Raw genomic sequence first — 22,849 nt, 5'->3', positions numbered from 1 at the left:
TTACACAGCACAGTATGAGTACAAGGTAATGCTTAGTCACTGGATGGAGCATGGAGATCACACAGCACAGTATGAGTACAAGGTAATGCTTAGTCACTGGATGGAGCATGGAGATCACACAGCACAGTATGAGCACAAGGTAATGCTTAGTCACTGGATGGAGCATGGAGATCACACAGCACAGTATGAGTACAAGGTAATGCTTAGTCAGTCACTGGAGGGGAGCATGGAGATCACACAGCACAGTATGAGTACAAGGTAATGCTTAGTCACTGGATGGAGCATGGAGATCACACAGCACAGTATGAGTACAAGGTAATGCTTAGTCACTGGATGGAGCATGGAGATCACACAGCACAGTATGAGTACAAGGTAATGCTTAGTCACTGGATGGGAGCATGGAGATCACACAGCACAGTATGAGTACAAGGTAATGCTTAGTCACTGGATGGAGCATGGAGATCACACAGCACAGTATGAGTACAAGGTAATGCTTAGTCACTGGATGGAGCATGGAGATCACACAGCACAGTATGAGCACAAGGTAATGCTTAGTCACTGGATGGGGCATGGAGATTACACAGCACAGTATGAGTACAAGGTAATACTTAGTCACTGGATGGAGCATGGAGATCACACAGCACAGTATGAGTACAAGGTAATGCTTAGTCACTGGATGGAGCATGGAGATCACACAGCACAGTATGAGCACAAGGTAATGCTTAGTCACTGGATGGAGCATGGAGATCACACAGCACAGTATGAGTACAAGGTAATGCTTAGTCAGTCACTGGAGGGGAGCATGGAGATCACACAGCACAGTATGAGTACAAGGTAATGCTTAGTCACTGGATGGAGCATGGAGATCACACAGCACAGTATGAGTACAAGGTAATGCTTAGTCACTGGATGGAGCATGGAGATCACACAGCACAGTATGAGTACAAGGTAATGCTTAGTCACTGGATGGGAGCATGGAGATCACACAGCACAGTATGAGTACAAGGTAATGCTTAGTCACTGGATGGAGCATGGAGATCACACAGCACAGTATGAGTACAAGGTAATGCTTAGTCACTGGATGGGAGCAGGGAGATCACACAGCACAGTATGAGTACAAGGTAATGCTTAGTCACTGGATAGAGCATGGAGATCACACAGCACAGTATGAGTACAAGGTAATGCTTAGTCACTGGAGGGGAGCATGGAGATCACACAGCACAGTATGAGTACAAGGTAATGCTTAGTCACTGGAGGGGAGCATGGAGATCACACAGCACAGTATGAGTACAAGGTAATGCTCAGTCACTGGAGGGGAGCATGGAGATCACACAGCACAGTATGAGTACCAGGTAATGCTTAGTCACTGGAGTGGAGCATGGAGATCACACAGCACAGTATGAGTACAAGGTAATGCTTAGTCACTGGATGGAGCATGGAGATCACGCAGCACAGTATGAGTACAAGGTAATGCTTAGTCACTCGAGGGGAGCATGGAGATTACACAGCACAGTATTAGTACAAGTTAATGCTTAGTCACTGGATGGGAGCATGGAGATCACACAGCACAGTATGAGTACAAGGTAATGCTTAGTCACTGGATGGAGCATGGAGATCACACAGCACAGTATGAGTACAAGGTAATGCTTAGTCACTGGATGGAGCATGGAGATCACACAGCACAGTATGAGTACAAGGTAATGCTTAGTCACTGGAGGGGAGCATGGAGATCACACAGCACAGTATGAGTACAAGGTAATGCTTAGTCACTGGATGGAGCATGGAGATCACACAGCACAGTATGAGTACAAGGTAATGCTTAGTCACTGGATGGGAGCATGGAGATCACACAGCACAGTATGAGTACAAGGTAATGCTTAGTCACTGGATGGAGCATGGAGATCACACAGCACAGTATGAGTACACGGTAATGCTTAGTCACTGGATGGAGCATGGAGATCACACAGCACAGTATGAGTACAAGGTAATGCTTAGTCACTGGATGGAGCATGGAGATCACGCAGCACAGTATGAGTACAAGGTAATGCTTAGTCAGTCACTGGATGGAGCATGGAGATCACACAGCACAGTATGAGTACACGGTAATGCTTAGTCACTGGATGCAGCATGGAGATTAGGCAAGTTAGGTTTACTCAGATGCATAGCATGGGTGCACAGTAATGGAGGTGCGAGATCAGGTAGGACACAAAAGGAGGAGGACCCTGCCCAAAGGCTTACAATCTAGAGGGAGAGGTAGAGACACGAAAGGTAGAGGACCAGAGTTCAGCTGTGGGTTTAGAGCAATTGTGTGTGTGTGTGTGGGGGGGGGGGGGGGGTAGTAGGCCAGGGTGAAAAGGTGAGTTTTGAGGGCTTTCTTGAAGGTGTTGAAGGAAGGGGCAGCCCTAATGGGTGGAGGTAGTATGTTTGTTTATGCTGAAGTTTATGCTGTGATTTTTCAAATGCAGCCTATGCTTTTCTGCTACATTCAGGAAACCACAAATACACAACAGCTGCGGTAGGACACAATGCACTTGTGGATTGTAGTGGACGTGTGTTTGCAACCTGGTGTCTGAGCACGGGTCTTGGGTGCTGGAACATGTGTGCCAGTGATGTCAGCTTGACTGATTTGCATACTTGTTCTGGGTCACTGACTGATAAATATTGACAAACAGACATGAATAAAGACGGCCTCCTCCGATTTCCTCTTACTACCAGTTTGCTTTAAAGTGGACCTGAACCCTTGCACGGGACAGAAGGAAAACATTGAGAAATTCACCCTCAGGGTCGGCGCTACCATAGAGGCAAAGGGGGCATTTGCCCCAGGGCCCCTGAGCCTGTAGGGGCCCCCAGTGGCTACAAGAGGGAAAAAAATTCAAATCGGCCTTATAGTTTTTCAGAAAACTGATTTTAAAGTTTCAAAGGAAAAAAAATACACATGTAAAAACCCGCCGACTTTAATGGTTAATAGCAAATCCACCTTAAATGCTAGAAACCCTAAATTTGCAGGATATGTTAAGGAGATCATTGGGAATAAGAGGAAAAAACTATTTTTCAAATCGACCTTATAGTTTTTGAGAAAATCGATTTTAGAGTTTTGAAGGAAAAAAGTATACTTTTAAATGCGGTAAATGTCACTTTTAGCAGCAAACCTAACGGTAGTGTAATTTTACACGCATCAAAGGAAAGAGCAATACATTTCCTGACGGGGTTTCCAGGGGGTCTATACGCAGCCGCAGCGCTTTGGCCAAGGATCGCTATACAGCCGCAATATGGCTGTATGAAGATCCCTGGCATTTTTTTCCTATTTTCCCAATTTTTTTTTTTATGTTTAGAGTGTGGGAATTTTTTTTAAAAAATTATGTGGGGTCCCCCCTCCTGAAAATTTGTAACCCCTTGTCCCCCATGCAGGCTGGGGTAGCCAGAATGTGGAGCTCCGACCGATTGGGGCTTCACACCCTGACTATACCCGCTGCAAAAAAGGTCCCTTAATGCCGATTTTTGTTCCGGGGTATCTGTTGGGGGGGCCCCCCAGGTTTAATTTGCCCTGGGGCCCCATTGTTGCTTAAACCGACCCTGTTCACCCTGTATGTATTTAGAGAGTTTAGCCTATATAATTCCCCCTCATCTGTGTCTAATCACAATTGCCAGCCAATCAGCATGGTCAGCTGTCATGACAGCCGATCGCTTTCCTGCTTCTGGAGGGGACAGCCATGTCACACGCACCGCTGTCCCCAGTACAACGCGGCCTTAGATTGCAGCGCTGTACAGCAATACAAGACGGCGAACAGCGATCGACGCTGGTAGACTGAAGGCGGAGCTCTGCCGTCAGAGCGGGGATGCACTAACATTGGCGCACACAATCGCCCACAAACCACGCCCCAAGGACCTTACGATGATCGGCGTTAGACGGTCCTGAGGCTTCTGCCATGGCCATGCCCATCGCCGTGATGCGGTCGGCAAGTGGTTAAAGCAAAACAATTCTTTGTTACAGCTGATACAAATCCTGCAATAAATCTGCAGTGTGTCTACGTCCTGCTTTCATGGAAGCCGACATAGGGTTAATTTCCTGTGTTCACTAATTACCTCTCTGCCATGGCAGTCAGCTGACACAAATGAGAGATCAAATTACAAATAGTGATTAATCACAGATGAGGGGGAATCAGGCTAAACTCTCCTAAATACATACAGGGAGCATTTCTATATGTTTTCCTTCTGTCCTGTGTAAGAGTTCAGATCCACTTTAATTCTACTGTCTCTGCCTTCACCAAGGACCAGGCTAGGAACTGCCATCATGCCTATCCTGCTGTCACTACGAATAATTGTTCATTTATCATCCCAAACTTTTTTTGGGGGAACGGAAAAAAATGAAGCAAAAAGCAGCACTGTTTCCCATAGCAACTGCACCGCTCTCATCTGCCGCTCTCTGGGAAAGCTCAGCAGAGAAATGTGATTGGCAGCTAGCATCCATGGGCTAATATCCTTTGCAGCAGTTTCATGCAGCAGCCTGCCCTCTCCTAGCGGGAGAAGATGATGTTGTTATTTTCTAGGTCAGCTCAGTTTGCCACAGTGTCATCCTGATATCCCCGGCACTAAGATGAGCTCTGACCTCTCCATGTTATCCTCCACTCATAGTAGCGCACACTTGTGTTGTTATGGCAACCTACTACGTATTCATGACATGTGGCGGGCCTATCCTGCAGAGCTTGCACTTGAAAGGTTGTAATACCCAAGTGGTACATCATGACATCATCACCAGTATTTTATGTGTCCTCATGTTTACTTAATTATTCGCAAGCAACAAAACATTGTTAATTTTATATATATATATATATATATATATATATATATATATATATATATATATATATATATATATATATACACACACACCATATAAATATATTGGGGCCCTAGGCAAGATAGCATTTTTTGTCCAGCACTGATATGGTTATCTGTGTTTTTTGTTAGATTTTTTTAATTAAGATTTGGTGGGGGCTAGTATCCCACCAGGCCCCTAAACTCTCTCCAGGCCCTAGGCAACTGCCTAGGATAGCCTTATGGATGATCCGGCTCTGGTCCAACTTGTTATGATTTAAACCAGTTACGATCGTATCTATGGTATAAAATCCACCATGCCGATCGACTGTTTCTTTAAAGGACAACTGTAGTGAGAGTTATATGGAGGCTTCCATGTTTATTTACTTATAAGCAATACCAGTTGCCTGGCAGTCCTGCTGACCCTCTGCCTCTAATACTTTCAGCCATAGCCCCTGAACAAGCATGCAGCAGATCAGGTGTTTCTGACATTACTGTCAGATCTGACAAGACTAGCTGCATGCTTGTTCCGGGTGTTATTCGGGCACTACTGCAGCTAAATAGATCAGCAGGGCTGCCAGGCAACCGGTATTGCTTAACGATCAATAAAGCGATTGATCAGGATTGGTTGTGTCCACCAGCTTCTCTGTTCTCATACAATACCATCTGATTCATCTGATTGAAAATACAATCGTCCACTAAAAATTGTACCATTAATGGCCACCTTTTTAAAATGTTAGCAAAAAGGCTCAAAAAGGGAAAAAAATAAATAAACATATATATATATATATATATATATATATATATATATATATATATATATATATATATATATATATATTCCCTGTTGAAAACACATAGGACATGTAACTGCACTTCCAGTTTGTCTTTGTTACTTTAAACGATTATTTGCTTTCTTTCTTCAGCCCTGTAATACATTTTGACAGATGGATCACTCATTTTTTTCTCTAATCCCTTCCTCCCTCTCTGTTTTGTTCAGATCAGACAATCCTTCTCACTATAGGACCCTGAGGAAGCCATTTCAGATTGCAGAAGGCAGGAGAAAAAAAGGGAGAGCGCAAGAGAGGGGGAGTGATACAGAGAGAGGAGGGGGAATCACACAGAGAAAGGAGGAAGGAGGATGTTGCTTTTCGTGATGCTAGTTTAGGCCAGGATGCATCAGCCACAGTGACATGGTGGTGGGGGACCGTGTCTGATAAGCGGGGTCTCCATAGCTGTGCTACATCGTCTCACTTCTCCGTGACACCAACGAAAGGATGCTCTAGTCAGCTTGATGTGACAGACACAAAACCAGGAGGAGGAGGAGAGCAGAGGACTATGAGATCTGGGTACCCACGTCCTACATCCCAAAAATGATGAAGACAGAGGGTAAGACCCCAAGTGGGGGGACCAGGAGTTCCTCTCCCCACAGAAATGCATATGAAGTTGGGGTGCAGAAGCTACGAACTGGCAAAGATGGGGCGCTGGAGGCGGAATCCGAAGACGCGCGCAATTCCAGGTGCAAATACGGTTCGAATGTGCATCGCATCAAGAACATGTTCCTGCAGATGGGGACAGGCCCGGCAGGTAATGAAAATGAAGCTGGGAAGCCAAAAGAGAAGCCATCTCGATTGACGTTGCCGCGGGCCGGCAGTTTGAATGAAAACGTTAACCATAGTGCCCTGCTAAAACTGGGAACCAGTGTATCTGAGAGGGTAAGCCATTTCGACCCGCCGGCCGACAGACCACCTTCCAAACTGCAAGAGGCCCGCCGAGTGTTTGAGAGAAACCTCCAGGAAAAGGAGACCACCAACAGGATCTTCCTACGTAAGGAGCGAGGCGGGTTTCAGGACCGTAAACTGGATGTGGTTGTAAGGTTTGGTGGGAGCACAGAGTCTCTCGACAAGCTGGACACCGATGCTGTCTCTCCCACAGTAAGTCAGCTCAGCGCAGTCTTTGAGAATGCGGACCTCCGCAACAACATCCACAAAGCACCCCTCAAAGGCCCTTCTAGCCGGAGGACGAGACTTTTCCAGCCTGAAGCAGCGAAGGCCACTGAAGAGAAGAAACCTGTATCGAAGGCGGGAGATGCTCCTCATAGGCCGGCCCAAGTCCAGGAGATTTGTAAGATAAAACCAGTGGAGGTAGAGGAAAGTGGGGAGTCAGAGACGGACGTGGTTAAGGAAGCAGAGCCCTCAAAGGATAACGGGTCTATCAATGCTACAACTGAGAATGGCGGTACGGAAGCTAAGGGGGTAACAGCGCGGGAAACAGAGCTGGAGGAAGAGGCGGAGGCTGTGGACGACGACTACAAGAGGGAAGACTGGTCCGAAGTTGAAGTAATAGAACTGAGTGCCTACAGTGGACTAGGGGAGGATTCTGGGGGAAGTGGTTTGGATGAAGATGAGGATGGATTTTATGAACCAGTGACCGGTTGCCAGGAAATTGAGGGTCTCTCTGAAGAAGAGGAGCCAGCTGCTAGCCGGAAAATAAAGTTCAGCACAGCCCCCATTAAGGTAAGACATCTGCTAAACTATAAGATGTACCACTAACCACTAATGTGTAACCTACCACCAGATCACACCACATTTTTGTGAAACCTGCATTTAATTTTATAATATCAAATATCTGGGTCCTGTCACTACATTATATAACAGTAGCTCTTAAATGGGAATCCATTGACTTTTTCCATTTACTTCTGTCAAATATATTTCTTGGGTTTTCCAAAGGCAACAGTAGAGAGGCCAATCTGGCCTTTGGCATGACCTATTATAATCTCTCCGTCAACATGCATACAGGCCCTTCCATTATGGTCGAACAAGCAATTAATTCCAACATCTGTCTATTCATCACATCGGCAATTAATGCGACAGTCTCAAGTGTGTGTTTGCTACATGGCATATAGGCCGTAAATTCCCAGAGTCCTCTGCAAGAAGACCAAGACACGGTACATGTCAAGGAATCCTGCCTAGTTGGGTCTCCATGACAGCAGCAGCAGCAGCCAGAGCATACCTATCTAGCCTGGCATTGTTGACACAAACAAGCTCACCATTGGCTCATGATGAACCTGATGCATAATATATTGACCTCGCCTAAACCTCAAAAAGGTATTCCTTGGCATGATACAAAGAAGCAGAGGTGTTGCTGACTGCATCACGCTATTACAAGTCTGCTTCTTTCTGTCTGGGTGTCTGAGCAGGCATAGAGGAGGCTTTCCAGCAAGGCTGGTGTTTTTCTGTGTTCAGCTCTGTACAACACACTCAGCTGTTTGAGTGTAGGAAATGTGTGTGTCTGTTTGACACTTCCTGCTGCGGGGACAGTGGCAGGCTGGTAGGGTGTGTGGGGGGAAGGGTGTCCTCCCCCCCCACGCTTCCTGTTATTGGGGCTATCAACATATATAGAGATTCCTGTACAGTGACACAGCTGCAGATATGAATGCAAAGCCTATTTACACACTTGTCTACAGAAATACTGTATTAAATGGCACCGGGCTTGTTTCATTAGACAGTACAATCATGCAGTGCAACGGACAGAGCTAAGCTGCCAGATCCAAGCCGATTCCCTGGAAATGTCCTCGAATTGCTGATCAAGGCAATTGCCCCATGTTCTAGAGCTTTTATCATTTTAATTAACGAAAAAAATACAATTTGACGTTTGTTATATATATTGTCCATTTATTTAGCTCAAAACATACTAATGTATAATAAATTAATAGTGAGAGTGACAACATTACAAATCATGCAACCCCCCCCCCCCCAACCCCTAGGAGAAGGAAATTTAGATGTGTCCCCACCAATGTTGACGCCACCTTCTCCCTCCCCCCATGGTGACCCAAATGACCAGGATGTCACCATAGAACAAGTGTTGCCATCATGACACCCCACACATAACAAGGACAGCCACAACAACCCCTACTCTAGAATTGCAAAGGAGGGCAACAAGATGAGGCCCTCAACAACCTAGGGTACCAGGGGCTTTTCCTATATAGTTAGACCTTTTAATTCTGATAAGCTGGACGTACCCCAGAGCCTAGTATGCGTACCCCTTGGATTATGTGTATCACATGTTGAGAACCTCGAGTCTTCTAAGCTATCACTCTGATATGGATCAGAAGCCTCATACAACCATACAAAAACGTTTGCTTATAGGTGTTGGGACTCAATCCCTTAAGCATTGGGACTCAATCCCTTAGGAATTGAATGCTGTACAGATGCGTTGCTAGCCTGCAGTTTTGTCTCAACTGAGAGTCCACTAGCGTATGTACAAGCCTAAAGCTTTGTACACACTGTACCACGATCCTCCTCGATGGGTCGGTGGCCAATCTGCTTTGACAGATCAATTAGGCCGAACTCTGGCTGACGGTATTGCTCTCTGCCTTGTTACAACCGCTTCATCGTGGGCCGATGTGTCAACCCTCATTCCCTCCCCCATAGCAACAGAATGTGTCACCAGCCAGTCTGCATAGCCGTGGCCCTGCACCGGCTGTCCAAGAGATCTAATCCTAATTTCTCATACATCTGTATCCTGCTTCGGTGTCCATGGATTTCCTTTATAGGGAAACGGCCTTAATAAAATTAGGACCAGCCATTGCTGATGATCTGATGATCCTCTGAAGAATGCTAGCTGTCTGTAGTACTGATCCCCTGGCTTTAATTCTTTCTGAAGCACTTGTATGGAACAACTATGCACATCAGGAGTGCTATTCCTAATCTCTAAACTCGTTCCTAGTGAAGTCACCCCCAAAGATCTCATTAGAGATTCAGCAAACATGGACTGGAGTATTTAAAAATGTCTGCTATTCAGTGGCTAGGATCTACCTCCCTTGCCTAGGCTATTTAAGATTATAGTTAGGGTTGCTGAGAGATTTGTGCATTAGGGCCTTTTTCCACTACACAGCTGAATCACAAAATCACAAATCGCTAGTGATTTATAAATCGCTAGGGTAGCTACTTTATCATAGAAATCATGAGAAGTATTCTTCACTATAGTGATTCGATTTGCAAATTGTAGATCGTAATTGCTTTCTGGAGCGATTTTAAGAGGGATAATGCAATGCAAATGAAAAATCGCACAACAAAATGAATGAAAAATTGCATTTGCTGGCGTTTGTGATTTGTGATTGCGATTGCTAGTGGAAAAGGGCCCTTAATGATTGTGTGATCACAGTTGCATGCAGCAAGAGTCCCACTGTAGGTGTCTGCATAAGACAGCAATAACACAACTGGTACTATTATACTATAACCTAGGAGCAGGGCCTGTTCTCGCTATAAGGGAGCCCCGAGGCAAAAGTAACTTTGGGGGCCATCCTAGCAATGCCTCCCCCCCGCCTCTGAGATGCCTCCCAGGACCCTTCCCATCACACTCCCAGCTACACAAAATCATTACATGTCCACCATATGTCCCCAGAAGCATTGTTGGGGACCCCATTATTCCCTTCCTCCTTTCCATTACAAATCCAGAGTGTGCACACATTGGGGTCTTACTTTATCAAGGCAGGAGATGGGAGGCAGCGCTGTCCTCTACACTCCAAACTTCTCCCCATGGTGCCTCTCTTCCTCATTACCTGCAGACCTGTCTGGGGTCACCATAGCTGAAGGGACGGGGACACACACTTTGGCTGCCCCTATAGGCTCTGGGGCAATTGCCCCCTTTGCCTCAATGGAAGTTCCGGCCCCACCTAGAAAAAGACAATTTCTTGAAAAAAAATCTTCCCCAGTTTGGTGGACCATATATGATATGAGCACCGTGGATATCCACCGAGGTTCAATGGAAATGCTTTAGTAAATCAAGCCAGGAAAACATTCCATGTTCAGAGGGAGTGAGTTTCTTACTTCTCATGGTCTGGACTTGAGCAGTGCCCAAATAATTTATTAAGACTTCCCATTCCGATAGATAAGTATCAATCATTTTGAGGTAGACATAAAGTATACAAGGGGCACGATTCACTAAAGGGTGCTAAGTGTGAGCACGGCAGTGAAAAGCCGCTTTGCACGTGGAAACTACTTAGCACCCAAGTTTGCACGTGCAAAGCCTTTACACTCGAGTTAGCACATGCAAAGCCTTTACACTTGAGTTAGCACATGCAAAGCCTTTACACTCGAGTTAGCACATGCAAAGCCTTTACACTCAAGTTAGCACATGCAAAGCCTTTACACTCCAGTTAGCACATGCAAAGCCTTTACACTTGAGTTAGCACATGCAAAGCCTTTACACTCAAGTTAGCACATGCAAAGCCTTTACACTCGAGTTAGCACATGCAAAGCCTTGACACTCGAGTTAGCACATGCAAAGCCTTTACACTCGAGTTAGCACATGCAAAGCCTTAACACTCGAGTTAGCACATGCAAAGCCTTTACACTCGAGTTAGCACATGCAAAGCCTTTACACTCCAGTTAGCACATGCAAAGCCTTTACACTCGAGTTAGCACGTGCAAAGCCTTAACACTCGAGTTAGCACGTGCAAAGCCTTAACACTCGAGTTAGCACATGCAAAGCCTTAACACTCGAGTTAGCACATGCAAAGCCTTTACACTCGAGTTAGCACATGCAAAGCCTTTACACTTGAGTTAGCACATGCAAAGCCTTTACACTCGAGTTAGCACATGCAAAGCCTTTACACTCGAGTTAGCACATGCAAAGCCTTTACACTCGAGTTAGCACATGCAAAGCCTTTACACTCGAGTTAGCACATGCAAAGCCTTTACACTTGAGTTAGCACATGCAAAGCCTTTACACTCGAGTTAGCACATGCAAAGCCTTTACACTCGAGTTAGCACATGCAAAGCCTTTACACTCGAGTTAGCACATGCAAAGCCTTTACACTCGAGTTAGCGCATGCAAAGTCTTTACACTCAAGTTAGCACATGCAAAGCCTTAACACTCGAGTTAGCACATGCAAAGCCTTTACACTCCAGTTAGCACATGCAAAGCCTTTACACTCGAGTTAGCACGTGCAAAGCCTTTACACTCGAGTTAGCACATGCAAAGCCTTAACACTCGAGTTAGCACATGCAAAGCCTTTACACTCGAATTAGCACATGCAAAGCCTTTACACTCCAGATAGCACATGCAAAGCCTTTACACTCGAGTTAGCACATGCAAAGCCTTTACACTCGAGTTAGCACATGCAAAGGCTTAACACTCGAGTTAGCACATGCAAAGCATTAACACTCGAGTTAGCACATGCAAAGCCTTTACACTCGAGTTAGCACATGCAAAGCCTTTACACTCGAGTTAGCACATGCAAACGCTTAACACTCGAGTTAGCACATGCAAAGCGTTTACACTCGAGTTAGCACATGCAAAGCCTTGACACTCGAGTTAACACGTGCAAAGCCTTTACACTCGAGTTAGCACATGCAAAGCCTATATACTCGAGTTAGCACATGCAAAGCCTTAACACTCGAGTTAGCACATGCAAAGCCTTTACACTCGAGTTAACACATGCAAAGCCTTTACACTCGAGTTAACACATGCAAAGCCTTTACACTCGAATTAGCACATGCAAAGCCTTTACACTCGAGTTAGCACATGCAAAGGCTTAACACTCTAGGGGCTTGATTCACAAAGCGGTGCTAACAGTTAGCACGCTGGTGAAAAGCCCTTTATCATGCCTAAACTCAGTTTAGGCATGATAAGTTTAGGTGTGATAAGTTTAGGTGTGATAAGTTTAGGCATGATAAGTTTAGGTGTGATAAGTTTAGGCATGCTAAGTTTAAGCGCCAACTGCGTTAGCACCGCAGTGCACAGCTGATCAAAAGTTTTACGCTAGCAAAGACTGGTGCACTTTGTATAAAGTTTAATGGCGCTGCTTTGCGTGCGGGACTTTGCAAGCGATCTAAACTTATCTAAACTTAGCATGCCTAAACTTATCACACCTAAACTTATCACACCTAAACTTATCACGCCTAAACTGGCTTTTCACCAGCATGGTGCAATGGTTATCATGCCTAAAGTCTTTTAGGCATGCTAACTGGGTTAGCACTGCTTTGTGAATCGAGCCCTAGTTAGCACATGCAAAGCGTTTACACTCGAGTTAACACATGCAAAGCCTTTACACTCGAGTTAGCACATGTAAAGCCTTTACACTCGAGTTAGCACATGCAAAGCCTTAACACTCGAGTTAGCAGCACATGCAAAGCGTTTACACTCGAGTTAGCACATGCAAAGCCATTACACTCGAGTTAGCACATGCAAAGCCTTTACACGTGATAACTGAGTTATCACGCTTTAGTGAATTGAGCCCATTGATTTCAAGGCTTTGCACATGCAAACTAGGGTGCTAAGTAGTTTGCACATGCTAACTAGGGTGCTGAGTAGTTTGCACATGCTAACTAGGGTGCTGAGTAGTTTGCACGTGCTAACTACTTTGCACCCTAGTTTGCACGTGCAAAGCTTTTAGGCGTGATAACTGAGTTATCACATTTTTGTGAATCAAGCCCAATGTGTTTAATAAATGACGTTAGATTTGATGAAAAAATAAAGTAGAATAAATCTACTAAAAATAAGAGGCCCCCGCAATGAAGGTTCGATCATTTTTGATTGGACGTCCATCGCAAAAGCCATTCCTTGTGAGTTCTAGTGGGTGGAGCACAGGGATCATGGGCTGGAGCGGCAGTGAAGCGGAGAGGCTCCATAGCTTTGTGCCGCAGAAAGAACATAACTGGGGGAACAGGATAGCAGGGGAGCACTTAAAGGACACCCGAAGCGCAAAAAAACTAATGAAATAAACAATTGTATCTATCTTCTGTCTCCTAAAAATGACTTTTTAAGATATTCCACAGTTTTATTTTATGTTTAAATCTACTTTTTAAGTTTTAACTGTTTTATTGTTTTTGCTCAATGACGCATTCATTGAAGTATGCCAGAGCTAAAATCTATGAATTTATTTAAGAAAAAAAGGAACACAGCATAGTTATTTGTAGAGATGGCCCGAACGGTTCGCCGGCGAATGGTTCCAGGCAAACTTTGGGTGGTTCGCATTCGCATGCGATCGCAAACTTTCCCGGAAGTGCGGTTCGCCCCCATAGTGCTCCATTAGGGTGAACTTTGACCCTCTACATCACAGTCAGCAGGCACATTGTAGCCAATCAGGCTACGCTCACTCCTGGAGCCACTCCCCCCCCTCATATAAGGCAGGCTCCGCCGGCCATTACACTCACTCGTGTGCCTGCTATAGTCAGAATAGAGCGAGCTGCTGCAGATTGTTTCTCATAGGGAAAGATTAGTTAGGCTCTTGGCTTCTTAGCTTGCTCCGGGTTGATTCTTATTGCTATAATAGCACCCACTACAGCTCTTTTCAGAGCTAATCTTGTTCTTGTGATCTATTTTTTTTCTTCTGTGTGTCCCACTGACAAATGTGTTCCATAGACAGCCTTGATAATTCATACTGTGTGTGTGCCACTGCCAGGCCCAGCACATTCAGTGACTACCTGTGTGTGTGACAGGTGCACATTGTAATACCCATTACTGCACTTGTGGTGCATAGACAGCTTTTGTAATTCCTACTGTGTGTGTGAGACTGCCAGCCAGGTCCAGCACATTCAGTGACTACCTGTGTGTGTGACAGGCAGCTGCACATTGTAATACCCAGTACTGCATATACCTAGCTGTTGTGTTGAGTGAACCCACCTCATCACTGAATATACCTACCTTTTGTGTTCAGTGAACCCACCTCATCACTGAATATACCTACCTTTTGTGTTCAGTGAACCCACCTCATCACTGAATATACCTACCTTTTGTGTTCAGTGAACCCACCTCATCACTGAATATACCTACCTTTTGTGTTCAGTGAACCCACCTCATCACTGCATATACCTAGCTGTTGTGTTCAGTGAACCCACCTCATCACTGTATATACCTAACTGTTGTGTTCAGTGAACCCACCTCATCACTGAATATACCTACCTTTTGTGTTCAGTGAACCCACCTCATCACTGCATATACCTAGCTGTTGTGTTCAGTGAACCCACCTCATCACTGTATATACCTAACTGTTGTGTTCAGTGAACCCACCTCATCACTGCATATACCTAGCTGTTGTGTTCAGTGAACCCACCTCATCACTGCATATACCTAGCTGTTGTGTTCAGTGAACCCACCTCATCACTGCATATACCTAGCTGTTGTGTTGAGTGAACCCACCTCATCACTGAATATACCTACCTTTTGTGTTGAGTGAACCCACCTCATCACTGCATATACCTAGCTGCTGTGTTCAGTAAACCCACCTTATCACTGCATATACCTAGCTGTTTTGTTGAGTGAACCCACCTCATCACTGCATATACCTACCTTTTGTGTTCAGTGAACCCACCTCATCACTGCATATACCTAGCTTTTGTGTTGAGTGAACCCACCTCATCACTGCATATACCTGGCTGTTTTGTTCAGTGAACCCACCTCATCACTGCATATACTTACCTAGCTGTTGTGTTCAGTGAACCCACCTCATCACTGCATATACTTACCTAGCTGTTGTGTTCAGTGAACCCACCTCATCACTGCATATATCTACCTTTTGTGTTGAGTGAACCCAGCTCATCACTGCATATACCTAGCTGTTGTGGCAAGTGGTGTCATCATTGTCCGCCATAACAGATTCTCGTTAAAGGATTTCAAGTTAATTCATTTCAAATACAGCAAGCATGCCGTGCCTGCTGCCTTCCTTTGATGTGTGGTGGTGGTAGCCGTTTCTTAGGCACCCACTCCAGACCGGAATCGAACCAGGATTCCCCGGCCATTTCCCCTGGTCAGTCACCATGGTACTGAGAAAGTACCATCAAAAGTTTCACACAGTTGAATGAATGGCAGACTTGCCCTCCATAACACATTCTTGGCAAATGCGTTCGAATTGGTTTGTCTTCCGCTGGGTCAAGGATCCATCTGACCTCAGTTGCCTGGTCTGCAAAGCACAGTCAGGGCAGGTACATTACTTATACAGCATGGGTCTCAGGCTCCCACTTCGGACCGGAATCAAATCCTGATTCCCTGGCCATTACCCACTGGTCACAATGGCAGACTTGCCCTCCAGAACAGATTCTCGTGAAAGGCAAGTGGTGTCATCATTGTCCGCCATAACAGATTCTTGTTAAAGGATTTAACGTTAATTCATTTCAAATACAGCAGGGCCTCGAAAGTCCTCCTTCTGTATTGTTATTTTTGGTTACTACCTCGGGACGTGCATGCCATGTCTGCTGCCTTCCTTGGATGTGTGGTGGTGGTGGTAGCCGTTTCTTAGGCTCCAACTCCGGACAGGAATAGAACCAGGATTCCCCGGCCATTACCTGTGGTCACTCACAATGGCAGACTTGCCCTCCATAAAAGATTCTTGCCTCCTTGAGGAGGAGACCAACCTGGTGAAACGCAGTGAAGGCACCATCAGACTTGCCCTCCATAACAGATTCTTGTTAAAGGATTTAAAGTTGATTCATTTCACATACACAGCAGGGCCTCGAAAGTCCTCCTGTATTGTTATTTTTGGTCACTACCTCGGGACGTGCATGCCTGCCTGCTGCCTACCTTGGATGTGTGTGGTGGTAGCCGTTTCTTAGGCTCCAACTCTGGACCGGCATAGAACCAGGATTCCCAGGCCATTACCCGTGGTCACTCGCAATGGCAGACTTGCCTTCTATAATAGATTCTCGTTGCAGGTACTGAACCGCAAGCATAAAATGTAATGTAAAAAAATATAGATGTAAGCTTTAACAATGGTAGAGAAAGAACCATGGAAAGTTGATAAGGCAGTCAGACATTACCTAACCTGACATCACTGAGTGAGGAAGAGCAATCTCGCCATGTTGCGCAGTAGTCCAGCACGGCCGTCACTACACAAACAGCTGTTTGCGGTGCGTTACACAGTGAGTTTGGTGTGTCAGTGTGAAGCAGTACTCTAATTACACTCCCTGATTGATGTATACACATGCAAGATGTTTTAAAGCACGTTAGGCCTGCAATTTAGCAATCAATGTGATTTCTGCCCATAAAACGCTGCTTTGCGTCACATCCAGATTTTTCCCCGGGACTTTTGGCGTCTATCCCACTCCGCCATGCCCCCCTCCAGGTGTTAGACCCCTTGAAACATCTTTTCCATCACTTTTATGGGCAGCATACATTTTTCTAGTTTTCAAAGTTCTCCTCCCCCTTGAAGTCTATTGCGGTTCGCGAAAGTTTGCGTGAACCGAACTTTTGCGGAAGTTCGCGAACCCGGTTCGCGAATCGAAAATCAGAGGTTCGGGCCATCTCTAGTTATTTGTGTGCTAGGCACTGTACATGCCCATGTCTATCTCATCATGTCACACGTCACTTCGGGTATCCTTTAAAGAGTACATCCAGTGCATTTTACTTACAATTTAATTTAAAGAGAAACTCCGACCAAGAATTGAACTTTATCCCAATCAGTAGCTGATACCCCCTTTTACATGAGAAATCTATTCCTTTTCACAAACAGACCATCAGGGGGCACTGTATGACTGATATTGTGGTGAAACCCCTCCCACAAGAAACTCTTGAGTACGTACTCTTGGCTGTTTCCTGTCTGTGAATCTTGTTGCATTGGGGGAAATAGCAGCTGTTTACAGCTGTTTCCAACTGCCAAAAAGCAAGCAGCAGCTACATCACCTGCCAGCAGTAAAAATGTCACCATGTAATAAATGTCAGAATGTAAATCTGGGAGAGGAAAGATTTTACAATGGGCAAACACTGACTAAATCATTTATACATAATTATTGTAAAAATGAAGCACTTTTTTATTACATTATTGTAATGGCATCCTTTTAGTTAATGAATGCAACTTTGGTGATTGAGTGAATAAATCACCCGTTCCCCAAGAAATGGCCATTATTTTATTGTTTAACCCCAACACAACCCCGAAGCCTCACAGAGAAATCCAGAGCTCTGTGGCCACTCCCACCTGTGTTACCAGGGCCTGCCCCCAGCTCAGCGGTCACCTATAAGACTACAGCAGCAGAGCCAGGGGCGGGCCATGGCAAAACAGGTGGGAGTGGCTACAGAGCTCCAGACTTATTTGCAGGCTTCGGGCAAAAAGCCTGTGGGGTGGGGTTTAAAGCTTATAGCAAGGGAGCACTAAAATTGAAGCACACAAATGGGGATGAACATAAAGGAGAACACACTAGTAGTGTATCTGTGCGCCTCCGCACTGTAAGGCTGTTAGTTAAGGTTATCTGTTTTATTGACCCGAGGAAGCGGGCTGAGTCCCGTGAAACTCGTTGTCTACAGTATAACTGATTTCGTTTTTAATAAAGACTGCTTTTTTTCGACCCACCTGAGTCTTCTTTGGAGGTAAGAGACCTCCTTTATTATTAATATAATATTGGCTATACTAATACTCCTGGGGGCCCCCACCGACTTGCTTTTACTTGTGAACACGCTAGTGGAGTAGCACTACAGCTGAGGTCACTCTATGGGTACCACAGGCCGGCTCTAGACTTTAAAATGCCAGAGAGGAGAGACACATCGGGCTGTGTATTGCAGGACTGTGCACTACACTTACCTCCTTAGATAGAGTCTCCTCCCTGCTGGCCCGCTGCATCCTGCCTCTGATCCCCAGGGTGCCAGGTATGTGTGGCACCAGCTCTGCATCGCTCACCCGCTCTCAGCAGATTAGTGATGGGGTCACCAGCCACACCTGAAGTCCTGCTTCCTCTCTGACTACAGCGGCACCTCATGTGACCCAACAGCATGTAACAGGTCACATGAGGCACCACTGTAGCCATGGATACAGGACACTGGACGGACGGATGGTGACGCCATCACTGGAACGCCGAGAGCAGGTGAACGAAGCGGTGCTGCACATCTAGGGAGGGGGAGTGCTAGGAGGGGGACATTGGGGAAGGGAGCTGCCTCATGCCTCCCTCTAATTGTTGCCGCCATGGAGCACGCAATTCATGTTGCTTCATGGAAGAACTGCCCCTGACCATAGGTATAGCATAATCTCCCTACCGCATAATTATTGTGTATTTATAGAGTGATAATATAGTGTCCAACACTTTACAGTGTACGCAGTCATATCACTGGGTTTCCAAGAGAAGCTCACCAGGGGCGTCGCTAGCCCCAAAGATCAGTGGCCCGTGCCCCGGATCTATTCTGGGGTGCCCCTAATGTCCCCCAGGCAGAGTCAGCTGTGGTACCTCAATGGTGGGCATGCTGGGAGCTGTGGTGCTTCAATCGGGGTATGCTGGGTGCTGTGGTGCCTCTATGTGGGCACGCTGGGTGCTATGGTGGCAGGCTGGGCACTGTGATGCATTAATGGAGGAAATGCTGGGTGCTGTGGTGCCTCTATGGGGGCATCCCCAGTGGTGTGGTGCCTTTATGGGGGCATCCAGAGAGCTGTGGCTCTTCTATGGAGGCATGCTGGGAGTTGTGGTGCCACAATGGGAGGCCCATGGTAGTGTGGGAGGGGGGTCCACTAGAAGGTCAGGGAATGCTATGGGGGGACTGCCAGATAACCTGGCAGCAGGCCAGCCTGTTCAGCTGAATGCCAGACCAGCCAGCACAGAAGCCTGGTAACTCTGCCTAGATATGTTTAAGTGACACTGCCTATTTATGTGATATGCTGTATTTTTTTATGTTTATTGATGGAGAGGGGTCTTCATACAACATTTTGCTGGGCAGGCCTACTTAGACCGCTGTTAAGTTCATGTAAATTTGGCTTCACCCATGACCACACCCACATTCTGGTGGATGGCCACACCCATTTCTTGGCTGGAGCGCCCAAAAGTGCCCCGGATCTCTTAGGACCCTAGCCACGCCCCTGGAGCTCATGATCTAACTACTGCCTTAGTCAAAGTCTAATATTCTTAACATTATTATTATGCACGAGGGTCATACAGAAAGTAATAGCCATTTGCATCTGCCTTGCAAGGTATTCTTTCAGTGTAATTTTACTTAATCTCTTCTCTCTCTGTACCGTTTATTGTCACATGACTGCAGAATGTCAGTAACTGTTTGTTCTGCAGCATTAGCACGGAGCTCCCTCAACTGCTCCAACTCGTAGGTGAGGGGTGTCATGCTACTACAACACAAAGATTGAAAAACCCTGTAAAAATATATGATAAATGCTTAAAGGTAAACTTTAACGGAAAGGAGGAAAAAAATCGATACATTGCAAAGTGAGAAGTTAAAAGATAGAAGGGAGATCAAAAACGGATTGATATTTGCCATGTCATTTGTTCATATTGTTTGATCCACAAAGAGCCTGCACGTAATCGTCTTTACTACTGGCAGACATGGAAAAAAACAGACATCACCAACTGCCATTATCTACAAATTGCTTGGCTTGATAACGAAATCTCATTAACGAAAAGTTTGTTTTTTAAGTGGGCGCGAATTGAAACTGAAAACATATTAATGATAAGTTCAGTTTTAAAATAGACGGAAATCAAAATTAAAAGATATTTACTTTAAAAACCATTACATCTAGAATACAGCTTAACCCAACCCTTCTCTCACACAGAACCCTACTTTGGTGTTGCCTAACCCTAACCACCCCCTTGATGGTGCCTAAACCTAACTACCCCTGGTGGTGCCTAAACCTAACCACTCCCCTGGTGGTGCCTAACCCTAACCACCCCCTGGTGGTGCCTAACCCTAACTACACCTGGTGGTGCCTAAATCTAACCACTCTCCTGGTGGTGCCTAACCTTAACCACCACCCCTGGTGGTACCTAAACCTAACTACCCCTGGTTGTGGCTAACCCTACCACTCCCGTGGTGGTGCCTAACCCTAACCACCCCCCCCCCCCGGTGGTGCATAACCCTAACCACCCCCCTGGTGGTGCCTAAACCTAACTACCACTGGTGGTGCCTAAACCTAACCACTCCCCTGGTGGTGTCTAACCCTACCCACCACCCCCCCGGTGGTGCCTAATCCTAACCACCCCCCTCGTGGTGCCTAACCACGCCCCCTGCACAAATACCCTTACAACAAACATAGAAATGATAGCATATTATTTATTTATTATTATTTATTTATTTATTGTATTTATAAAGCGCCAACATATTATGCAGCGCTGTAATATGTTTGATAACGTAAAATCTGTACATACAAACGAAATAATATGACAAAAATTATAACATTGCAAGTTTCTAAAACAATAACATATTTAAAAAAAAACTTACTATTCTAATGTTGAAAACAATATTTATCCCGCACCCTTTTCCCTGCTTTGGGCGCCGTATTTCCAATAAATGCATTACAGTCTATGGCGGCGCCCAAATCGTCCATGAGCCGACGGCACCTATTTTTCCTGTTACCGATAGAAAAGAGATCAAAAAATGATTGGTATTTGCCATGTAGTTTGTTAATATTGTTTATCCACAATCAGCCTGCAGGTGATCATCTTTACTGCTGGCAGACATGAAAAAAAACAGACATCACCAACTGCCATTATCTATAACCACACCCCTAACAATGCGCTAGGTTAAAAGGTTGTGTTTTTTATAGATATGCATATGCACAGAGGGAGATACTGGTTGCTTGGCAGTTGGAAACAGCTGTTATTTCCCACAATGCAACAATGTTCCCACAGTGTGATGTCAGGACCTAGGCATCACACTGTGGGAGGGGTTTCACCCAGGGGCGTAACTAGAAATCACTGGGCCCCCCTGCAAAACTTTGGATGTGGCCCCCTTCCCCTGCACACTAAATAGGGACAGTCTATAAATCTTTGTCTACAAAACCTTGTATGATTCGTTATCAGTGGCTGAGCAGAAGTATTCATTAGAACAATTGTGCAGAGAGCAGAAAGTTTGTTCTCTCCTTGCCCTTAGTTACTCAGTCTCTCATGACAGCCCCCCCCCCCCCCCCCCCGTGTCTTCAGGGCCCCCTGCGGCTGCATACAGCGCCCCCTAATGGTCTGTTTGAGAAAAGGAATAGATTTCTCATGGGAAAGGGGGTATCAGCTACTGATTGGGATGAAGTTCAGTTCTTGGTTACAGTTCCTCTTTAAATGTTTATATATGAAAACAGCTGTTACTTTCCAGATGATCCTCGTATTTATACAGTGCTAACATCTTCTGCAGCACTTTACAAAGTACATAGTAATGTCACTAAGGCCTCATTCACACCTAAAAACGCAAACGCAAGCGTTTTGTGTTTTTTCGTGCACTTTTTTTCCCCCTCCTGGCGCTCCACTGCACTCTGCGTTTCTGCTAAAAGCACTTTTCTAAGCTCTTTTCCAGTGCGGTTTTGTAATTTACTCAGGAATTAAGGGAGTGAACTCTTTGATCCGGAAATGTATTTATTGTTAAAAACGCAAACGCAATTGTTGCACAAAGTGATTTTGTGAACGTTTTGCATTTTACCTATACTTTCCATTGAGGCAAAATTGCCCCAAAAATGGTACAGGCACCGCTTTGCTGCACGGACAGCGCACTAATCGCAATGATACGAACGTTCTCATAGAGATTGATTGCACAAGCATTTTGTTGTGGCGATTTTTAAAAATGCCAGGAAACTGGTATTGTTTAAAAGGAAATAAATATGGCAGCCTCCATGTCCCCCGAGTCCCAGGTGTCCTTTAAAAACCTTCCTGGCGGTAAGCCGCGCAGGAGGTTTTCTCAGGCCCTGCCGGGCCGATTTGCTTAATTTTTTTTTGCGTCAGCATACCGATCGCCGCTATCCGTCGCGGCGCCCCCCCCCCCCCAATTTGAACGGGATTTCCTGATCGGAGATCGCCGAAGGCGATCAAAGCGGGCGGGGAGGATGCCCTGGGCTCGCTACATGATTTTAAAAAAAAAACTGCTGCGCTGCCTCCTGGCGGAAATAATTAGACCGCCAGGAGGGTTAAAGGGAACCAGAGAGGAATGATTAGTAAAAATAGAAAAAGGATTTTATACATACCTGGGGCTTCTTCCGGTCCCATAAGCCTGGATCGCTCCCACGCCGCCGTCCTCCGCTTCTTGTATCGGCGGCTCCGGGTCCCGTCACTTCCGGCGGACGCGGCCAATTGTCCGCATCACACGGGCTCCCTCCATACCCGTACGCATGCGGCTGCGCAGTAGGCAGCCGCAA

At 45.7% G+C, this 22,849-nt stretch overlaps 1 protein-coding gene across 1 annotated transcript in view; it reads left to right on the top strand.

Moving 5' to 3' along the window:
* Positions 1 to 5,926: 5,926 nt before the first annotated feature.
* The window catches only part of PPP1R9B (protein phosphatase 1 regulatory subunit 9B), a 113,797-nt gene continuing 96,874 nt past the window's right edge, over positions 5,927 to 22,849 (top strand). Inside the window, exon 1 of the mRNA XM_068264335.1 lies at positions 5,927 to 7,331. Coding sequence (XP_068120436.1) covers positions 6,189 to 7,331 — 1,143 coding nt within the window. The 5' untranslated portion in view covers positions 5,927 to 6,188. The remainder of the gene's footprint in view (positions 7,332 to 22,849) is intronic.

The sequence above is a fragment of the Hyperolius riggenbachi genome, chromosome 12 (genome assembly GCF_040937935.1).
Source record: "Hyperolius riggenbachi isolate aHypRig1 chromosome 12, aHypRig1.pri, whole genome shotgun sequence".
In the NCBI taxonomy this organism is placed as follows: Eukaryota; Metazoa; Chordata; class Amphibia; order Anura; family Hyperoliidae; genus Hyperolius; species Hyperolius riggenbachi.
Note: the sequence above shows the minus strand (reverse complement) of the source record. Positions and strands in the feature narration are given on the sequence as shown.